The sequence below is a fragment of the Episyrphus balteatus genome, chromosome 1 (genome assembly GCF_945859705.1).
Source record: "Episyrphus balteatus chromosome 1, idEpiBalt1.1, whole genome shotgun sequence".
In the NCBI taxonomy this organism is placed as follows: Eukaryota; Metazoa; Arthropoda; class Insecta; order Diptera; family Syrphidae; genus Episyrphus; species Episyrphus balteatus.
The window spans coordinates 156718452-156737444 of record NC_079134.1 but is presented as its reverse complement, the minus strand read 5'-3'; the positions used below and the strand labels follow the sequence as shown (position 1 = coordinate 156737444).

General features: G+C 25.3%; 1 protein-coding gene across 10 annotated transcripts in view; it reads right to left on the bottom strand.

Annotated features, from left to right (window-relative positions):
• Positions 1-18993, bottom strand: part of LOC129921530 (potassium voltage-gated channel subfamily KQT member 4) — a 331029-nt gene that overhangs the window by 12793 nt on the left and 299243 nt on the right. For 3 of the 10 annotated variants that reach the window (XM_056003392.1, XM_056003393.1, XM_056003402.1), the window contains 6 exons: positions 13387-13434; positions 10963-11141; positions 6734-6820; positions 5723-5986; positions 2645-2715; positions 2139-2266 (listed from right to left, as the gene is read on the bottom strand). In XM_056003392.1, the coding sequence (XP_055859367.1) occupies positions 2139-2266; positions 2645-2715; positions 5723-5986; positions 6734-6820; positions 10963-11141; positions 13387-13434 (777 nt within the window). Of the gene's footprint in view, positions 1-2138; positions 2267-2644; positions 2716-5722; positions 5987-6733; positions 6821-10962; positions 11172-13386; positions 13435-15217; positions 15275-18993 lie in introns of all 10 variants that reach the window. The other 7 variants (XM_056003398.1, XM_056003400.1, XM_056003394.1 and 4 more) reach the window with 6 other exon arrangements.

Below are 18993 nucleotides of genomic sequence, written 5' to 3'. Positions count from 1 at the left end.
AAATTAAAATGGCTAATACAAATAAAAAAAATCAATGACTTTGCTCTGTGCATTTTATTAAGGAACCCGACAAAAGCAAAATCATCGTCAACTACTTAATGTGTTTTTTTTGCAGTCAAGGTTATGAAATTTTGTTTACCCTCAATCTGTCAAAAACCACGTGATGTTTCTTAAATGTAATAGTATTTTGTACTAGATTATTCAATTCCACTTCATTTGTTGACACAACTATCGATTAGTTAATCTTCTGTGGAAATTCGATTGTAAATAAAAATTTAAGCAACGTTGCTTAAAGGCGAATTAAATATTTAAGCAAGCTTAACTAAACAACCTTTGAGAACCAATTTAAGCAAATCTAATAAATACGGCTGGTAGAGTTTTACTCATTATTCTTTAAACGCTACTTAAACAGTTCTTTGATGACTTCAATTTAAGAGTTATACATGTACGAAGAAGCAATATTTTTGACATTTAATTCTTGAAAAACTATAACTAATTGGGAATTTCTTGCAATTTCTAGTTTTATTGTCGAACTAAAGTTCTGTACCAATTTTATGCCTGCTACGAGTTTGTCCAGTGTTTAACTTTTGTTTGCTATTTTGACTGGACTTTAAAGGGTACTATCATCAGGAAATCCATAAGTAGATTATAATTTTCAGAAAACATGTCATAAATGAAAGACGGTACGGTAAAGCCAGTACGGAACCTTGGATTTATTTTGAACATGAATTTATATGTGAATAACTGTTTTCTTAGAATTAAATAGTTATTTCAAATTAAAATTAATACATTCAAAGTTGTCTATTAATTTATATTTTACTGAATTAACTAACATTGAAAGATTTTTCTGATAAATTTTTATTTTAACTCTGTACCTACGTCAAAATTATCTCATACCACAATAATTCCACAACTATGTTTTTATTTGTGTTTGAAGTCAGAACAAAAATTAAATTAACAAAAAAAAAAATCCAAACAAAATCAGAATGTATAATTTTGTATTTTTCCTATCTGTATTTGAGAAATAATAATGAGAATTGCAAAATATACTTTCACTTTGATTTCAAAATTATTATTCAATTTTAAATGTTAAATAAAAGTGTATTAAATCTAGCATCAATTTACTTAAAAATAAGGCAAGAAAAACAAAATATTTAGCAAATTCTACATGAAATATCGAACATGAAAATTTGAATCATATAGAATAAAATATGCGGTAGGGATGTTCGGACTTTACTCATCATTAAATAATTTATTTATTATTAATAAGGAATTTAATATTAATTATTTAACACTCTTCCTATGAATGCACACTAAAATCTATGTTATTTTACAATATTTCTAATTTTCTTTTTATTTGTTTATTTTTTTTTTTTTTTTAGAAAACTGCAAATTAAAGTAGAACAGGGAGCTTCCAATGTCATAACATAAAATAATATCAATTTGTTTATCAAATTTTTTATTTAAAATAAATAACAAAAATTTATTATTATTTTTTTGTTTTTTTTTCTAATTTCATTCGACAAAGCTTGGGAAGGTTTTAATTTTATTAGGAAAATTAAAAAGATTACGGATTTCAGGAGCAAAAGCAATTATAAAAATAAAATAAAAAATACAAATTTATAATAAAAAAGGGTCCAAATAAGTTGTACTTTAGGGAATAGAGAGATTAAGGGAAATGCATGTAGATATGTATGTGGTGGTTAGTTATCCAACAAAACACATATACATACACAATTAATTTAATGCTGATGGTAGTAAAGTAGGAAAAATAAAATTAATAGATTTTATTTGAATTTTTTTTTTTGATATTAATTTTTGAAGTGATTTTTGATTCTGATGATGCACAATGTTGTACGAGTAGATAAAAGATTCAAACATATACGAGTGTTAAAGTAGGATCTAAAATGTTTTTTTTTATATATAATATAATTTTTTTTTTTTTGATTTTTTTGTTAGTTTCTTGTTAGAAAAAAAGTTTTTAGTAAAATTTTGAAAGATGTAAGAGTTATAAACGTTTTGAAAGTTATGAATATACAAATTTGATTTGATTTGTTTAAGTTTTTTTTTCTACGTTTTTGTTTTTTTTTTTTTGAAAAAATTTTGTTGATGATTTTTTTTTTGGAAAATGTGTGTACCTAGTTTGAACATTTTTCACTCGGCCGAGTAAATCAACATGCCCGGCTGCATATTGTTCCATAACATCTTTAACATCGTATGGTTTAAGTGCCTCCTTAAATTTACGTCGTGCTACAAAATACTTCATCTGTTTAAAATATTTGAAAATTAATATCAATGTTTTTGGTTTTGGTCTTTTTTGTTTTTTTGTTTGGTGAATATTATCCAATTTTCAAAATTTTGTTTTTTTGAATAGAAATATAAACTTAAACTAGGAAATAAGAAAACAAAAAAGATTTATGAATAGTTGTCAAGTTCAAGTTTTTTTTTATATTTAATTTTTTTAGTTAAGTTTTTAAATTTTATTTCCATTTTTTTGCTTTTGACAACGATTCATTCTTTAAGGATTTTTTCTCATTACTTTTTTGTTTGAAGGTATAAAGGTTTTCTTTTTTAAAAAACCAAGTAAAGATAAAAATAAAAGCAAAGAGATAAAAAAGTAATAAATCAAAAATTAGTTACTTACTTTCCTAATGAAACGTATCGCAGTTTTATGTTGGTTTGTTAATTGAACACAGCGTGGCTCATCGTCTTCATCTATTTTAAAATTAGAAATATATTTTGTTTTATGCGAAAATTGAGAAAAAAGCAAGTCATAGTCTTAGGAATTAACTAGCATAGGTTTTAAATTAATTATATTTACTAAAAACAATCCTACGACAGAGCATGCGTATTAAGTTCTAAGATAATGTAGAGTTAATCACATACTAGTAGTTATTAGTGGAAAATAGTCATATTATTTACTTTACAAAATTTTACTTAATAAAGTTTATTGTTAGTGAAAAACAATCATATGAAAGTAGTGAATTAACGTGAATAAATAAAAAAAATTAAAACGTGAGATGTGCGAAGAATGTTGACACTAAAATAATATTAATGACTGTTTATCTACACAATAAGTTTACTTTTTTCTTCAAATAATAGATTGAGTGAATATTTTTCCTGAAATGTGTTTTGCTTTAATTTTAGATTATTTTAAATTTAGTATTCTCAATATATTTAATTTTTTTTTTATTGAAAGAAGGTAATATTAACTACTTTTTTTAAATTTATATTTTATTAAAATACATTATTATTGATGTAAATTTGCTTTTTAAATGTATTCCAAATGCGTGATTTTTTTTCACAATTATTTTCGTTTTATTGTTGTAAATTTTAATGATAAATAGGATATTAAAAAAAAAAATTACATGTGACCTAGTGTAATCACAAAACAACATTTTAATTTAAAAATGGCTGGCAGAGTAGACCCTTGTGTTTGAAAACTTAATAATCAGAAATGCTTCCTAAAGGAGAATGGGCATATTGGACGTTTGGCGGCCAGTAATGAAATTGGTATCAAATCAAAGAACTATAACCGTAGGAAAATTTTTTACTATGTCCGTTTCTTTGTATTGCATTTAAAATGGAAAATATGACAATATTAGTGTTGTTAATGCATCGAGCAACATGCGAAGGGCAAATGGAATTACTATTTTAATTAAATTATGAAATATGATTTTATGTGATTTTTTCTATGATTTAAAACCTCAATCTTGAATATCCGACCAATGGAACTCAAAATATAAGCTTTTTAGGCCAACCACTTCAAGATTTTGTTTTTGAGTTTTCAAAAGGAAAAAACTAACAAACAATTGAAAAAAAGTCTTAAAATAGACTCGAAATTGATGTTTTAAAAAGCCAATATTTTGGGTTCTATTGGTTGGATATCAAAGATAAAGGTCTTCAGGCTCAGGGAAAATGACAGATTATCATATCTTGCACTTAAAATACACGTCCAATTTTAAACATTGAGACAATTTGCATTAACTTTTAAATGCAAAAATGCATTTTATGCGTTTGTGAAGAACGTTAGAAGGATACAACTTCTGCACAATGTATGTAAGACTTAACTACATCAAAAAAATAAAAAAACCGTTCGTGGCGGCGGAACGTCCAAGTTCCATACAAAATTGCCCATTCTCCTTTAATTTGAAGCATACTTATTCTTATTTTTTACTTTTGCGATATATGTAGGTATTATAACGCATGTTTAGGAGCAATTTTCTTCAAACTTGGTAGTTAACAGTTTTGAGTGATTCCCTAGAGAACAAATTTAAAGATCTTTTAGGACCAAAACTAACGGTAACCGTCATATAAGGGAAATAGAAAAGTAATTTTTTATTTCAAAGTGTAATGCATAAAAGCTTCCTTTAAAAATAAAAAAAAAAATATTTTTTGTATCGTTATAATCGGTACCTGGCAGAGAAGGTTTTTTTTTATTTATGAATTTCTCGTAAACGACAAAGCAGACTTCGACCAAAATGTTAAAAATTTTTTAAAAAAATTTCATAAACCTCATTTTTTGCTTTTTTTTTAAAAAATATTTCAAAATTTTTTTTTGAAAAACAGCACCGATTTTTAAACGTCGATTATAGTAACTAAAAATACTTAAAAATTTTTTAAAATATTAAATATTAAAACATTTATGATTTATTAATGCATATCACACAATATTGGAAACAAATTTTAAACTTACTTTTTTTCCATAGCTAACCAAAACCAGAAACTTTGATATTCTGTGGTTAGATATAAAAATGTTTTTCGAACTAAGATCAAGTTTGTGCGACCCAGTCGTGTATTTTATTACGAAAACCAATGAAAAAATATAGGAATTTTTTTTTTTTTCAAAATTGTGATTTTAAAGACAAGTTTTTCAAACACACTTCATTCAGTTAACTTGACTAAATAATATAACACGAATTTTCTTCTTTTTAGAAATGTGTATTTAGTATTGTAAGTGTTGCGATATTTTTTTTTTTCTGTTTTGAGGAAATTGCACACTGATCGATTAGATTGTGTGCTTAAATAACTTAGGCAATTTTATGGTAAAATTTAATTTATAAAATTTCTACAAAATTTTTGAAAAAAAAATCGTTGTTTTTTAACAAAAACTCAAATGTAAATAAATAAAAAACCTCAACATCTGCAATTTTTAATCCAGAGAGGTTAAAAAAAAAATCAACTATATCGGAGCTGTTGGGCCCTGGTTTCCTAATATTGCCGTTTTGTAAAAACAAAAAAAATTATTGAAATCGGTCATGTCGTTTACGAGAAATTTAGACATCAAAAAACGGTTCTATGCAAGTATACTTAATAGTGGTCCAAATATATATTTTTTTTTCATAAGTAGAAGTCGTTTTTAAGAATAATACATCTTTTACTATTTTGTTCAATATAGAGACAGACAGAAACACAGACAGACAAACAGGCAGAAAGGCCGACAGACAGATTTGCGAGGCTAAATTTATGAAGTTACGAGTATATACTTCTTTTGCTTCGTTGGAGTATAAAAATTTACTTTCTGAAAACAAAAATGTCAAAGGGACTAGAAAGTATGGTAATTTATAATTTTTAATCTACTCTGCCAGTTTTTTTTTTTTTTTTTTTTAAGAAATAGATACAATTAGCACAAAAAATTACAATAATTTTACAAAACAATACTTTTTTGTGTGTAAAATATCTATAGTGTTTTATTTTGTGTCATTTTATTTATGTTACGCACTGCCCGCTTTGTTGCCATTCGATGTATTCATATTGAATTGTGACCTTTGATACAATAATTTTCTGGCTTGTGCCCATCCATCTGATGGTGATAGCAAATCTCCTTGCAATAATCCACACAGCATTACTGGCAATGCTGATGCACCGCTAGCTGCTATTACGCCACCATTATTACTAGTGATGCCACTTATATCACTTCGTTCAGAGGTGTCACTTACAGCACTATGTTTGCGATTTAATTCCATTGGCGATTGTGACAGCGATTCTGGTATAAAATTTATTAAATCTACGAACGTGTCTTTTGTTTATGCGATTAGCCATTTAGAAAAGCGATGAAAATGAATAATTCGAAGAAAAAAATTGTATGAAAGTGAGGTTGTTGTAAATTTTTGTTTATTTTTTTCTGTTTTGTCGATTTTTTTTTTTTAAACATTGACTAAATGAAAGTGAGGTTTAATTAAAAGAGTTGAAATTTTAGTAAAAAAAAAAAAAACTATTGCAAGAAAGAAATTTTCGAAATTTCAATTCTAGTGCTTCGCATGTGGTGTGTCCGCTAGATAGTTTCGAAAGAAAATGTGGCAAGAAAATAGTGTGTGAAAGTATTCTAAAACACTTTTGAAAAGATTTTAGGAGTGTGTTAAGTTAATTTTGTTTATGTTTTAAATTTAAACAAAATTGGTTTCTAAATATGCCAGTTTTGAGGCAACTTGAATGGTTTCTTTGAAGGTTGTTGTCTTTTTTGTTAAAATTAATTTATAAAAAATATAGATTTTAAGCTCATACACGACATGCGAACTATTTTTATTTTTAATTATACATATTTTAAGTTTTTTTTTTATTTATTAATTTCATGCACTGTAAATAAATTATTTATTTATATTTTTAAAATTGAACAACTAATATTAATTTCAAATCCTTTTCTTATTTTTTTTTGTATAATAAAATGAAAACTCTTACTCAGCGCACAGACAACAACATCGATGTGATAATAGAGAGAATGACATCCACTTACCGTCAGAGTTCTTCTTCGATATAGCCGTTTCTGCAACAGAATCTTCACTTAAACTTGGATTTAAAGGTCTTCCATTATTTGTGACTTCTGTAATGTATGAATTTTTTTTCCAAAACAAAAGAAAAAGAGTTGGGGAAGCCGAGAGTAAAAAAAATTAAATTAAATAAACAAAGATTGACATTCCCAAAAAACAAAAAAAGTTATATCAATTAACATTTTGTATTTTGCTTTTTAAATTTAATTTAATTTTAATTTAATTTTAATTGCCATTTACTTAAAAAAAATATGTATAAATTTTGAAAAATATTTAAACTTTATGGCACACATTAATTTTTGATAAAAAAAAATAAAAAAAAATAAAAAACAAAAACAGTTTTACAACATCGAGCGAGCGAATATTGAAATTAAAATTTTTTAATTTTTTTCTTAGCATCAAATTTTTATAGGTAACAAAATTTAACAACAAAATTTACCATTTTTATTTCATTTTTTTTGTTCTTATTTAATTTGTTTTTAATTCATTGAACTCAATTAAAACTGCATAACGGGGGGGCTTGTTCTTTAGTTCAAATTCAAACACAACAGATATGTAACAAATAATGCAAGTTGCTCATCACAATTATCTACTATAAAAAAAATATATATAAACATATTTAAAAAAAAAACTTATTTTATTTTAAAATTTAGTTTTAAACAAACATAACATTAAATTTAACATCAAACGAAAATAAATAAAACATGAATAAAATTTAATTGTAAAAGAAAGCAAAAAATAAAAGCTGAAAGTTTATTTTTAATTTATAAAAATAAAAGTTGTTAGTTTTATTTATTATTATGTGCCAGTGAAATTTGGATATTACGCTTTAAGCACTTTAGTTTTACTATCGTTATGGACTAAAAACCTGCTTCGCAGATGGACACGCATCGCAATAATTGCAAATGCAATAAAAATCTGCAAACTTAAATTTAAAAAATAATGTATTAAAAAGTCTCATTTAAAAGTGTTACTTTTAATTAGAGATGCTTGAGAAGTTATAATTTTTTCTATTTAAAAAAAATAAATATTTTTTTTTACTTAATATCAAAATCGGTTTAAATATTTAACCTCTGTTAAATTTTTGACACTATTGAGGTGAACAAAAAATATTTAAGCTGTTAAAAATTAAACAATATCAATTTTTGAAGTTATACTTCTTATGGGAGGGTGGGTATGAAAATTTACTTTTTGACAAGAATGTCAAAGGGATTATGACGCGATCACCCTGGGTAGCAGGGCTGTCGTTTCACCTTTAGAGTACGCAGTACTTTAGTATTTAAAAATGCAGTACGCCACAGTACGGCAAACATAAAACACACAACACGTTGCAAGTTACATGTTTCATGTGGCAAGTTGCATGTGGCAAGTCGTACGTGGCAAGTTGTATGTGGCAAGTTGCGTGTAGCAAGTTGCATGTGGCAAGTTGCGTGTGGCAAGTTGCGTGTGGCAAGTTACATGTGGCAAGTTGCATGTGGCAAGTTGCATGTGGTAATTTCCATGTGGCAAGTTGCCAGGGTTGCAAAAAGCTCACATTTCAGCTCAGCTCACAGCTCAGCTCAAATTTGAGCTAGGTACCATAGCTTAGCTCATTTGAGCTGAGCTGAAAGTGAGCGCCCCAACTTCCAACGCCTATATCTCGGAATTTTGATAAAAATGAAAAAAAATTTTTTGATGCCAAAAGGTAGCGGGGACTCTAACCTACATTTGGGTACAACTCTCATTCCTGTAGGTCTACGCGTTCTCAAACCGGGAGAACTTAAAAGTAAAAAATAAAATAGGCACGATTCTGAAAAAATAGGCATGATGTGGCGGTTTAACATGGAAGGCGATTTTTTAAAAGTCTGATAATGTGCAAAGCGTAGGCCCATGACACAAGCTATCATTTGGCATCACTCCCAAAAATTGATCTCAAGCGGTTTAATTTCCAGGAGCGTTCAAAGATTCGGGGATTTTTCGAAAAAAAAATTTACCCCAACTTTCAAACGCGATTTTCTCGGAATTATGAAAAAAATCGAAAAACCGGATTATACCACTATCGGCTAGCTGAGAATATAAGCTTTCATATGGCACTACTCCCCTGTCTCTAGATCAAAGCGTTCCAACGACTATATCGCGGAATTTTGAAGAAAATGAAAATAAAATTTTTTGATGCCAAAAGGTAGCGGGGACTTTAACCTACATTTGGGTACAATTCCCATCCCTGTAGGTCCAGGCATTCTCAAACCGGGAGAACTTAAAAGTAAAAAAAAAATAGGCACGATTCTGAAAAAATAGGCATGATGTGGCGGTTTAACATGGAAGGCGATTTTTTAAAAATTTGACAATGTGCAAAGCGTAGGCCCATGACACAAGCTATCATTTGGCATCACTCCCAAAAATTGCTCTCAAGCGGTTTAGCTTCCAGGAGCGTTCAAAGATTCGGGGATTTTTCGAAAAAAGATTTTACCCCAACTTTCAAACGCGATTTTCTCGGAATTTTGAAAAAAATCGAAAAACCGGATTATACCACAATCGGGTAGCTGAGAATATAAGCTTTCATATGGCACCACTCCACTGTCTCTAGATCAAAGCGTTCAGCTCCCAGAAGTTTTTTCGCGCCCCCAACTTCCAACGCCTATATCGTGGAATTTTGAAAAAAATGAATAAAATTTTTGATGCCAAAAGATAGCGGGGACTCTAACCTACATTTGGGTACAACTCCCATTCCTGTAGGTCCACGCGTTCTCAAACCGGGAGAACTTAAAAGTAAAAAAATAGGCGCGATTCTGAAAAAAAAGGCATGATGTGGTGGTTTAACATGGAAGGCGATTTTTTAAAAATCTGATAATGTGCAAAGCGTAGGCCCATGACACAAGCTATCATTTGGCATCACTCCCAAAAATTGCTCTAAAGCGGTTTAGCTTCCAGGAGCGTTTAAAGATTCGGGGATTTTTCGAAAAAAAAATGTACCCCAACTTTCAAAACCGATTTTCTCGGAATTTTGAAAAAAGTCGTTAAGCGTATACCGTACGTTCTGAACCGCACAACATGTGTAAATTTCACAGAATAAATTGAAAACTACATGGACGCAAGGAGGATGAAAGAATTAATTTATTGTTCACTTGATAAAAATGTAAAAAAATAAGTGGGGATTAATTTCTTAATAATAGAAATTAAAAATATCAAATGAAATTCATTTACATAAAACTGAATGAGAAGTATAACTTCAGTCGCATGTACATGTGTACACACACTCTTTTTTTTATCTCCTATTTAGTTTTTCCACTTTTTATGACTGCTGGCTACCCTATGACATGCAATTACGCATTTGCTATTTTGTCATCATTTTATATTTACAGATTCTCTTATGATTCCAATTTTCAATCTAGTAAGTAATGAGGTTTTTATTGATTGATATTATTATTATTTAAGAAAAATAAATGTTACGCATACGCCACAGTGACCCAATCTCTACATGAAATTAAAAACACAGATGTAGTTGAAAATTTGTCTCCGATCTTTGATACATTTCTGCCAAATGAAGGCAGATACAATAATCAACGTATCCCAAAAGAATTCATAAAACCTGTAAAGTATAGACTTATTTCTTTTATATTATCTTTTAATGTTCTATTTTTTTTTTTTCAATTTTTTTAAGTAAACAAAAATTTTGTTACTGATTTATTATTTTTTTCTATTTTAATAGTTCATTTTATCCTTTTAATGACCACTCAAGGTAATTTTCAAATGCGTTCCCGGAAAGTACTGTTTCATATTTTTTTATTCTCTGATCATGTTAAAATAAATTTCAATTTCCAAAAGAAAGTTTTATTAAAACTTTTTGTTGTGTTTTTGAGATATTGATAAAACTTCTTTGGATCTTTTTGATAAATTAAAATTGCAACAACCAAATCACACCTTAAAAATTAATAATTGGTATGAAATTAGACTTTCGTACTTTTTTTTTAATTTCACTGACACAATACAATTAAAAAAAAAAATTATCATTCAAAAGCTTGTTGAAACGTCATAACTCATAACCTTGTTAGTAAATTTAATTCCAATTCCATAAAAAATTAACTTTAAAAAAAAAATAATGAAATTCAAAATAAAACAGCATATTTGAACAAAGAAAAAAAAATCACATTCAATAACCAATAAAAAAAAACTTAAATTCAAAACGATTTTTATTTCAAAAAAATCTTTCACTTACCTAAGTTTTCCGCCGATGCATTAATTTCGCCCATAGTCCTTGGACATCGCTGAGGCCTCGTTGGTCCTGGTGGTTTATTGGCATTTCCAGGAGAGTGTAGTGATTGACTTTTGTGCCGCCTTATTGTTGGTAGTCTCGCCACAAACGATGCATTGTGTTTGAAACTAGAAGACGCCCGCCTAATCAGCGATACATGATTTGTATGATAACTTCATAATTATGATTTTTTTACAAGTTTATGATATAATAGTATAACAATATAGATAAAGATTTGAATTTATTTTTGTGAAAATATAATGTTTGTATAGATAAATTTATTTTGTATAATAGTTGCATATTTTATGGTGTTTTGAGTGTATTTTTTTTTTTTTTTTTTTTTAAAGAAATTGAATTATTTAATTTTAAATTCATATTTAGTGACGTTAATTTTAATGTTAAGGAAGTTTTTGTTTTTATTTACAACGTGACACCAATTATATAAATCATTCAACGTTATTATATTACAATTTTATTTGTTTATGATTTTAATTTGAAAAAAAAAAACGGTGATTTTTGTTTTTCATTGTATAAACGCATAAAAAGCGAAAAGGCAAAGAAAAAAGGCAAGAAATAAATAAAGAAAATAAAAATAAATTAGATTTGTAAAATAAATTTAACTAATATTTATACACACAAACTTAATAATAACATGAATAATTTAAAATATAAATACAAAAATAAGTAGGTATTATAAATTAAAAAAACATTAAACTTAAAAAAATAAATTGAAGGAGAAAAGCAAAGAAAAAGTGCAAAAGAAAAGAAAGTAGTGGTAGTGTAGTTATAATTTTGAATGAAAAAGTGTAAATTTAGATGAAAAAATGTGAAATGAAAGTTTTGCAGTTTTTTGTTCTTAAAAAAAAAACTATGTGTGTTTTATAGTTTAAAAGTTTCTTAATGTTAATGTAAAATTATTGTTTTTAGTTTTAATATTTTATTTTATTAGATACTTAAACAAAAAAAAAAAAATTGAAAAATACCAAATATTTTAAAAGGAACTTGTTGTGCTTCAAACGCGTGCAAATTTAATACTTCGAGCAAACAATGCATGCAAAAGATTTTATACATTTTTTTTATAAAATAATGTTTCATTAATTTTGTTGATTTAATATTTTTTATGATTTTAGATAATTTTGTTTTTCCTGAAAAGATAATTTTGAAGGACCTAAATACAATGATAAATTTTCAATTTATTCGTAAATTCAAAAATTTTATTGGAAAAGGTGTAAAAATAACAACCATAATAAAGGTATTTAAATTTAAGCCAAGAGTAAATTAATTAAATTTATCATTCGCTTGTTTACCTCCCATTGCATTGAATTTTTTTCAATGCAGAATTTTTTTTATTTTTATTGCAATAAATATTTTTTGTTTAATGCAAATATTTTTCAGTTGCAATATAATTTTTTTAAATATTTTTTTTGAGCAAATTTTTTGTATTTTCAATAAATATTTTTATTTTAAATTTGCAATGGAAAACAAATGTATTTAAAAGAAATGATTTTATAAATATCGTCTTTTTGAAATAAAATATGGTATAAAGATTTTTTTGTAGCTATTTTGTACCATAAAACTTGAAAAAGAGGCAAAATATGTTAAAAAAAATTTAAGAATACAATATTTACAGCATACATAATGTATTTCGAAAGAATTGTATGACTCTTTATTAAAAAAAATTACGAAATTTTTTTGTATATGCTCCAAAATCAGTAAAATAATACTTATTTACATACAAATTAAATTTGGTCATTCGAATTCATGAGAATCAACAAGAACGAACATTTATATGAAATTTTTACCAATTGGTATTTTGTAAAACTATAATTGTAGCTGCAGGGTTTTTGTTTTCTGTTCAATTTCAACAAGAGTGATTTCGAAAACCTTTATCAGGGTTGTTATAATATTTTTTAATAATAAATTTTATCGAATATGTACTTAAATGTGAATGTTGTTATAAAAGAAAGTTGTGATTTTAATAGTTTTGCATCATATTCATGATAAATAACAAAATAACAATTTTAACATTTTAACTTTAACGAAATTCAATTTGAATATAACGAAAAACAGAACTAAAGTTTATTTTTTTTTTTTTTTAATTTGGAACCTTTTAACTCAGATTTGAACTAGAAATTCATATAAGCAGAACTTAAAAACAAAACTATCAAATTAAAATCAACATTAACAGTGTGAGCTTTTAACTAACTTTAACAAGCAAAAAGCTTATAACGTAGCTGTAATTTTCTAACAAATGAACTTTTTTGTGTTTTTTTTTTTTCAAAATTCTAAAAATTAAAAATTCTATAATTGTTGTATATTTTTTTTCTGCATTAACCAGTAAAAATTAAAAAAAAAACTCTACAACAGCATCGCAAAAGAAGAACTTACATTGCGCTCGAGGTTGATGCTATCTTCTCTGGTGGTTCCAATTTTGAACTACATAGAGTTTGTGTGTTAATGTGTGTGTGTTTATAATTCATTTCAAAATTCAATTTGTTCGAAAATGTTTGTATTTTTTTTTTTTGTTTTCGTTACGAATCATTGTATTTTTAATTCAAATTGATTTTGGGGGTGTTACAGCCATATTATTTCAAGCGTGCATATTTATCATTATTATTTTTTGTTTGTTTTTCAATTTTATTTCGATTGTGTTTTTGTGTAGTTTTTTTGTTCAGTTTTAATTTAGTTTTTTTTTTATTTTAATTTTTCAGTTGTATAGTAGGCAAATAAATCAGCAAAAATAGAGAGAATCGTACGTTTATAAAAAAAAAATAAACAAAAAGAGAAAAACAAGAAAAAAGAGAAAATATTTTCAATCAGTTTTTATACTCCTCGTATAAGGATATTATATTTTTTTTTTATTTAAAAATATAATTTAAATAAAATTAATTAAAAAAATAAATAAGAAAATTAAAATTTGACCAAAATTACTTGACTCATATACTGAAATTAAATATTCAAAGTTTTTAATTTTTTTTTCAAAAATGTTATATGAAAAAATATTACCTATTATGGATGATTTTAAGGAAAAAAATTAAATAAACATTTATATAAATGTTCAATCAACATTTAAGGAATTTAACATTATTAGGAAATGTGCATGAATTTTAACTTTATTTTAAACTTTGTAATTAATATTTGTTTTTAGAGAGAGAGATAGATAGAAGAATTGAAACAAATTTTGATTCAACATAATAATTTATTAGAAGTAAAACTAATTAAAAATATCCAATTTCAATAAGCGATGTGTAGTTGGAAAATATTGTTATTATAAATACTAGAGTTTTTACTAAATTAATATTTGTGTTGTTTTTTGTTGGAGAAAAAAGCTGACACCATTTATAAATAGCTGTTGAAAAATGTTTGTGTACATGTTTTTTCGTATTAAAAAAAAAATTAATAAATTTCAACACATACTTTAAGGGGGATTGTAAGGAATTATTTAAACAAGAGATTTACATAAATATTGCAGTATATAATTTATTGTTTTAAATTTTAATTTTATAACTATAGAAATAATTTAATTTAATTAAGCTAAATTAAGAGTATATTGTTTAATTTCTTTTTAATTTTTTTTCAATCTCTTGTTAAAATTTCCTTTTGAAAATAAAAATGGAATAAATTACCAAAAACAAAAAAAAAATTATATATACTTTAATATTATATTTTTACAATAAATTCTATCAAAAGAACAATTACCACACAAAATACTTATATACCATTCACTTTGATTATATTACTTTTTTTTTTTTATTAAACCCCATTAGCAACATCCATTTATTTTTATTTTATAATTTAATATAATTATTTATTTTTATATTGCATATTTAACAAGGGTACACAAAAATTTATAACCATCGAGCATCAGTACAACAGAAGTACTTTTAAACACAACGTAGAAAGGCACAAAACAAATTGAGGTTTAAGGGGCTGGGGGTGGTGATATAAAACGGAGAGAAAGAGAGAGCATTCGAAAAAATAATTTGTCTCAGAATTTTTTTTTATTGTTTAATCTCTTTTGGTTCTAAAATTAATTTTAAATTAAAAGAACAAAAATAAAAACTATTACAAAACGAAATTCTATTTATCTATATTTATGTAAAATTAATTGTGTTAAAATTAAGTCAAAATAATTAAAAATTTGTATTGTTCTTTGTATTTAAAATTTTTTTTGTATAACAAAAACGGGCTAAAAGAGCAGAGAATTAAAAAAACCAACCTTTCGGTACCGGATGGATACCGCCGAGCCAGAAGGTATATCTTTTGGCCCCGAAAGCTTAAATGTTTATGAACAAATAGAAAATATTGACTTGATGACGTATTATAATTATTTTTTGCAAGTTAAATTAAATAAAAACTAAATTTGTAAAATGATTTTATTTTTCTAATTTTTTTTTAGTTAAAAAAAAAAGTTTATTTTTTGCAAAAAAAAAAAAGTTTATTTTTTGCATGTTTTACTTTGAATACAGAAAAAGTTTCAAATGTAGCAAAATAGATTTTTATAGAAGGTGATAATTTTATAGGAAAAGACAGAGTGATGGAGAGAGACAGAGAGAGCGAGAGAGAGCCAGAAAAAAATTAAATTTGTTACTATTTTATCAAATTATTAGTGAGTGAATTTTTAGGCAAACACAAATTAAACCCATTTGAGTTTGAGTATAAATTGGGTTCTAGTTAAAATAAATTAAAAAAATACAAACAAAAAAAAAAGGATGACATTGCATAGGTGTGTACTTATTGTGTAATACTGGGTGAGACAAAAAATTCTTGAGACTGTTTGAAAAAAATTTTAAGTGAAATTTTCAATTATTTTTGAACAAAAGATTGTTTTTTTTTTGATTTTTGCAAAATAAAATGCATACAAAACTTTTATTTTTTATTTGTAAGAAGCAAACGCTTTGCGGGATTATTTTTTTTTTTTTGTGACTATAAGAAAGAAGATATAAGAAATATAAAAATGAACATTTTTAGTTTTAAGGAATTTTCGTTGATGAAAAATTGAAAATTAGTTAAAACAAAAAATAGTAATACAATTTTTACTGGAGGAATAATTGTTGTAATACTTTTTGCGTGTTCAAAAAAAAAGTTTGAGGTTAAAATAAATTTATTTTAATTTTTTGGTCAAATCAATAAAATTTTGTTCAGTTTAAATATTTTTTTTTTCTTTTTTAAATTGTTATTAACATTTTTTAGTATTTGAAATTCGATATTTGATGTGTTATTTTTCACTGAATTCAAATCCATAGCCCACAGATGGTTATCTGGTGAAATAATTAAAATTTAGCATCAGTCTCAGAAGAGAAAAAAATTTGGAAAACTATATGAACTTTTTGAAGTTTTGCAAATCAACCAAATTCAACCTTTTGCAAATCAAATTGATCTTCTGAAAAACAAATTCTTTTCTGATCACACTTTCTGTGAATTTGAACTGCAAAAAAATAGGGACAGTCAGTATTTTTACTTTAAAATACAGTCTCTGTATTTAAGATTTAAATTAGTTTGAATTTATGGATACAGAAGGTGAATTTGATTTGTAAATGGATGATTTTGGTTTGCAAGGGAATTAATTTAATTTATTTTCAAAGAAATACCCATAAAAATAGTTATTCCGTTGAACAAAACCGTAAAATAAAAAAAAATTTACAAAATTCCGACGGCTTTTTTAATAAAAAAAATACATAAAAAAGATTATTGATTTGACAAATTTACATTAGATAGTATTACAAGTTTTTTTTTTTTCAAAATTTATCTACAAAGAAGGCTATTTTTTGAGTTTATAAAAACAGAAATGTTCAAAATATGGTAGATATAGGTACTGCAAAAGCTTGAATATTACTTTGTTGCATAGAAAATTTTTTTGTTTAAATTGAAAGATCTTTATTTTTCAATTTTGAATTTGAGAGAAAGAAAATAAAAGATAACCTAACCTTATTATCCTTACCAGTAAAAAAAGTCCCGCCTTAAGTAAAGAATAAAAAATACAGATAAATTAAAATTTAAATAAAATATACCAAATAACAATGGAAAAAGACTCCTTTTCAATTGTCTTTTTAAAAAAAATTATTTTTATCAGTTTATCAATACGTATATATTATTAATTTTACTATAGTTTTTCCTCTTAATATTAAAAATGATAACTTCTTTTTTGTTGTCCCTTAAAGTTAGAAATAAATAACAATAGGTAAAACTTTAAAAATTATGCATAAAAATTTTGTAAAAAAAATGTGAATTTGAAAGGCTGAACGATTTATAAGAAAAAGAGTTAGAATGTAATTTTGATTTTTTCAAAACGTTTTGTGAATACATTTTTTTTAAATTTTGGTTCTTACTTTTATTTAAATAAAATCAATTTTTCCTGTATAGATTTTTCTTAAAGCTAAAATATAGAAGCAGAAAAATTGAAATTTCTAGGAAAGCAGAAATGTAACACCTATCAAATTTACCAATACTATTTATTATTTGGGCTTAAGTATTTTTAGACAAAAATTGACTATAGTTTTCAAATACATAGTTGCCAAGTGTCTTTATAAGATGGACAAATATTTTTAAGAAATATTAATTTGTGTATAGAATTGCTTGGGTGACCATTAAATGATAAATTCATTCAATTTTCAATACCGAAGTTTCGACTTTTTAAATAACATAATTCTTTTAAAATTAGACTTTAGAAATTAGAATTTTTTTAGGACCGAAACTAGCGGTACCTGCCATATAACGGAAATGTTAAAACAACTATTTTTTTAAAAAAACACCTCTTACGATTTTGATTACAATTTTTTATGTAGTGCAAAAATAAGACCCAACTTTTTAAATAAAGCAAATATGTTTTGAACCGTTATTAACGTTACTTGACATTGAACGCTTTTTTTTGGTTTCTCAAATATCTCGTACACGACTAACCCGATTTCAATTAAAATTTTCATACAAAAGCGTTTAAGTAACGGTAATATTAAAATTTTTAAAAAAATTTCAAAAAGCAATTTTTTTTAAAACCCAATTTTTGGAAAATGGGTCTGTGAAATATTTTGAAATTTCGGATTTAAGTTTTAATAAATTATTTCTTCAATTTAAAATATGTATCTATGTTAGAAAATTTTTATATAAAAAATCATGTTTTTTAAAAACGTCTCTAACGATTTTCAAATATTTTTTTCTTAAAATTCCTTTTTTTACAAGAAATTAATTTAATGAAGGTATCCTTAGCTTTACACTTCTTTCATCATTTTTTTACCTCAATTCCCTCAATAATATTTTGTATCAAAGTGATATTAAACGCTGTGTTGGTCTTACCATAAGCATTGCCAATTATTTAGTTTAATCTCTGTTTTGTTAAATCAAAATTACCTTCTTAACCTCTTTTTATCTTAGTTGAAAAATCAATACAATAAAAGACATTTCACTCTTTAAATAAAAGCAAATTGCAATATTGTTTATAAATATTCAAATTGTATTTATCAATAATATTAAATAAAACTAGCAAAAGTGTATATTATATATATATATAAAAATATATTTATTAATATGCGCAACAAAACATAACTGCCATTGTAATAACATTTATAGCATTTAAGCTATAGCAGCTTTAAGTTTATCAAACACAAATCAACAATACAAAACTCGAGGTGGGTGATAAACAACAGAGGAGGGGACAAGAAACCAACATAATTTCTATATGAAAAAATAAATTTTCAAATTATTTTTACTTTTTTTTTTGTAATAATTTTTTTTAGCATACAAAAGTTGTACATGGAGAGAGCATTTTTATTTTTTTTTTTGTAATAATAAGAAAGAGAAAAGACAATGGAAAACATTTTTTTTGTTGGTGAAAAAACGGGATACTAACCAAAAGATTTAGAAATATTTTAAAAAACAAAAAAAAAAAAATCCAAAGAAATACTAACTAAAAACAAATATAAATTAAAAACTTAACATTTAAAAGAAATCAAAATAAAAGTGAAAGAAAAAAAAATATCAAAAACAAAATGTTACCCTCAT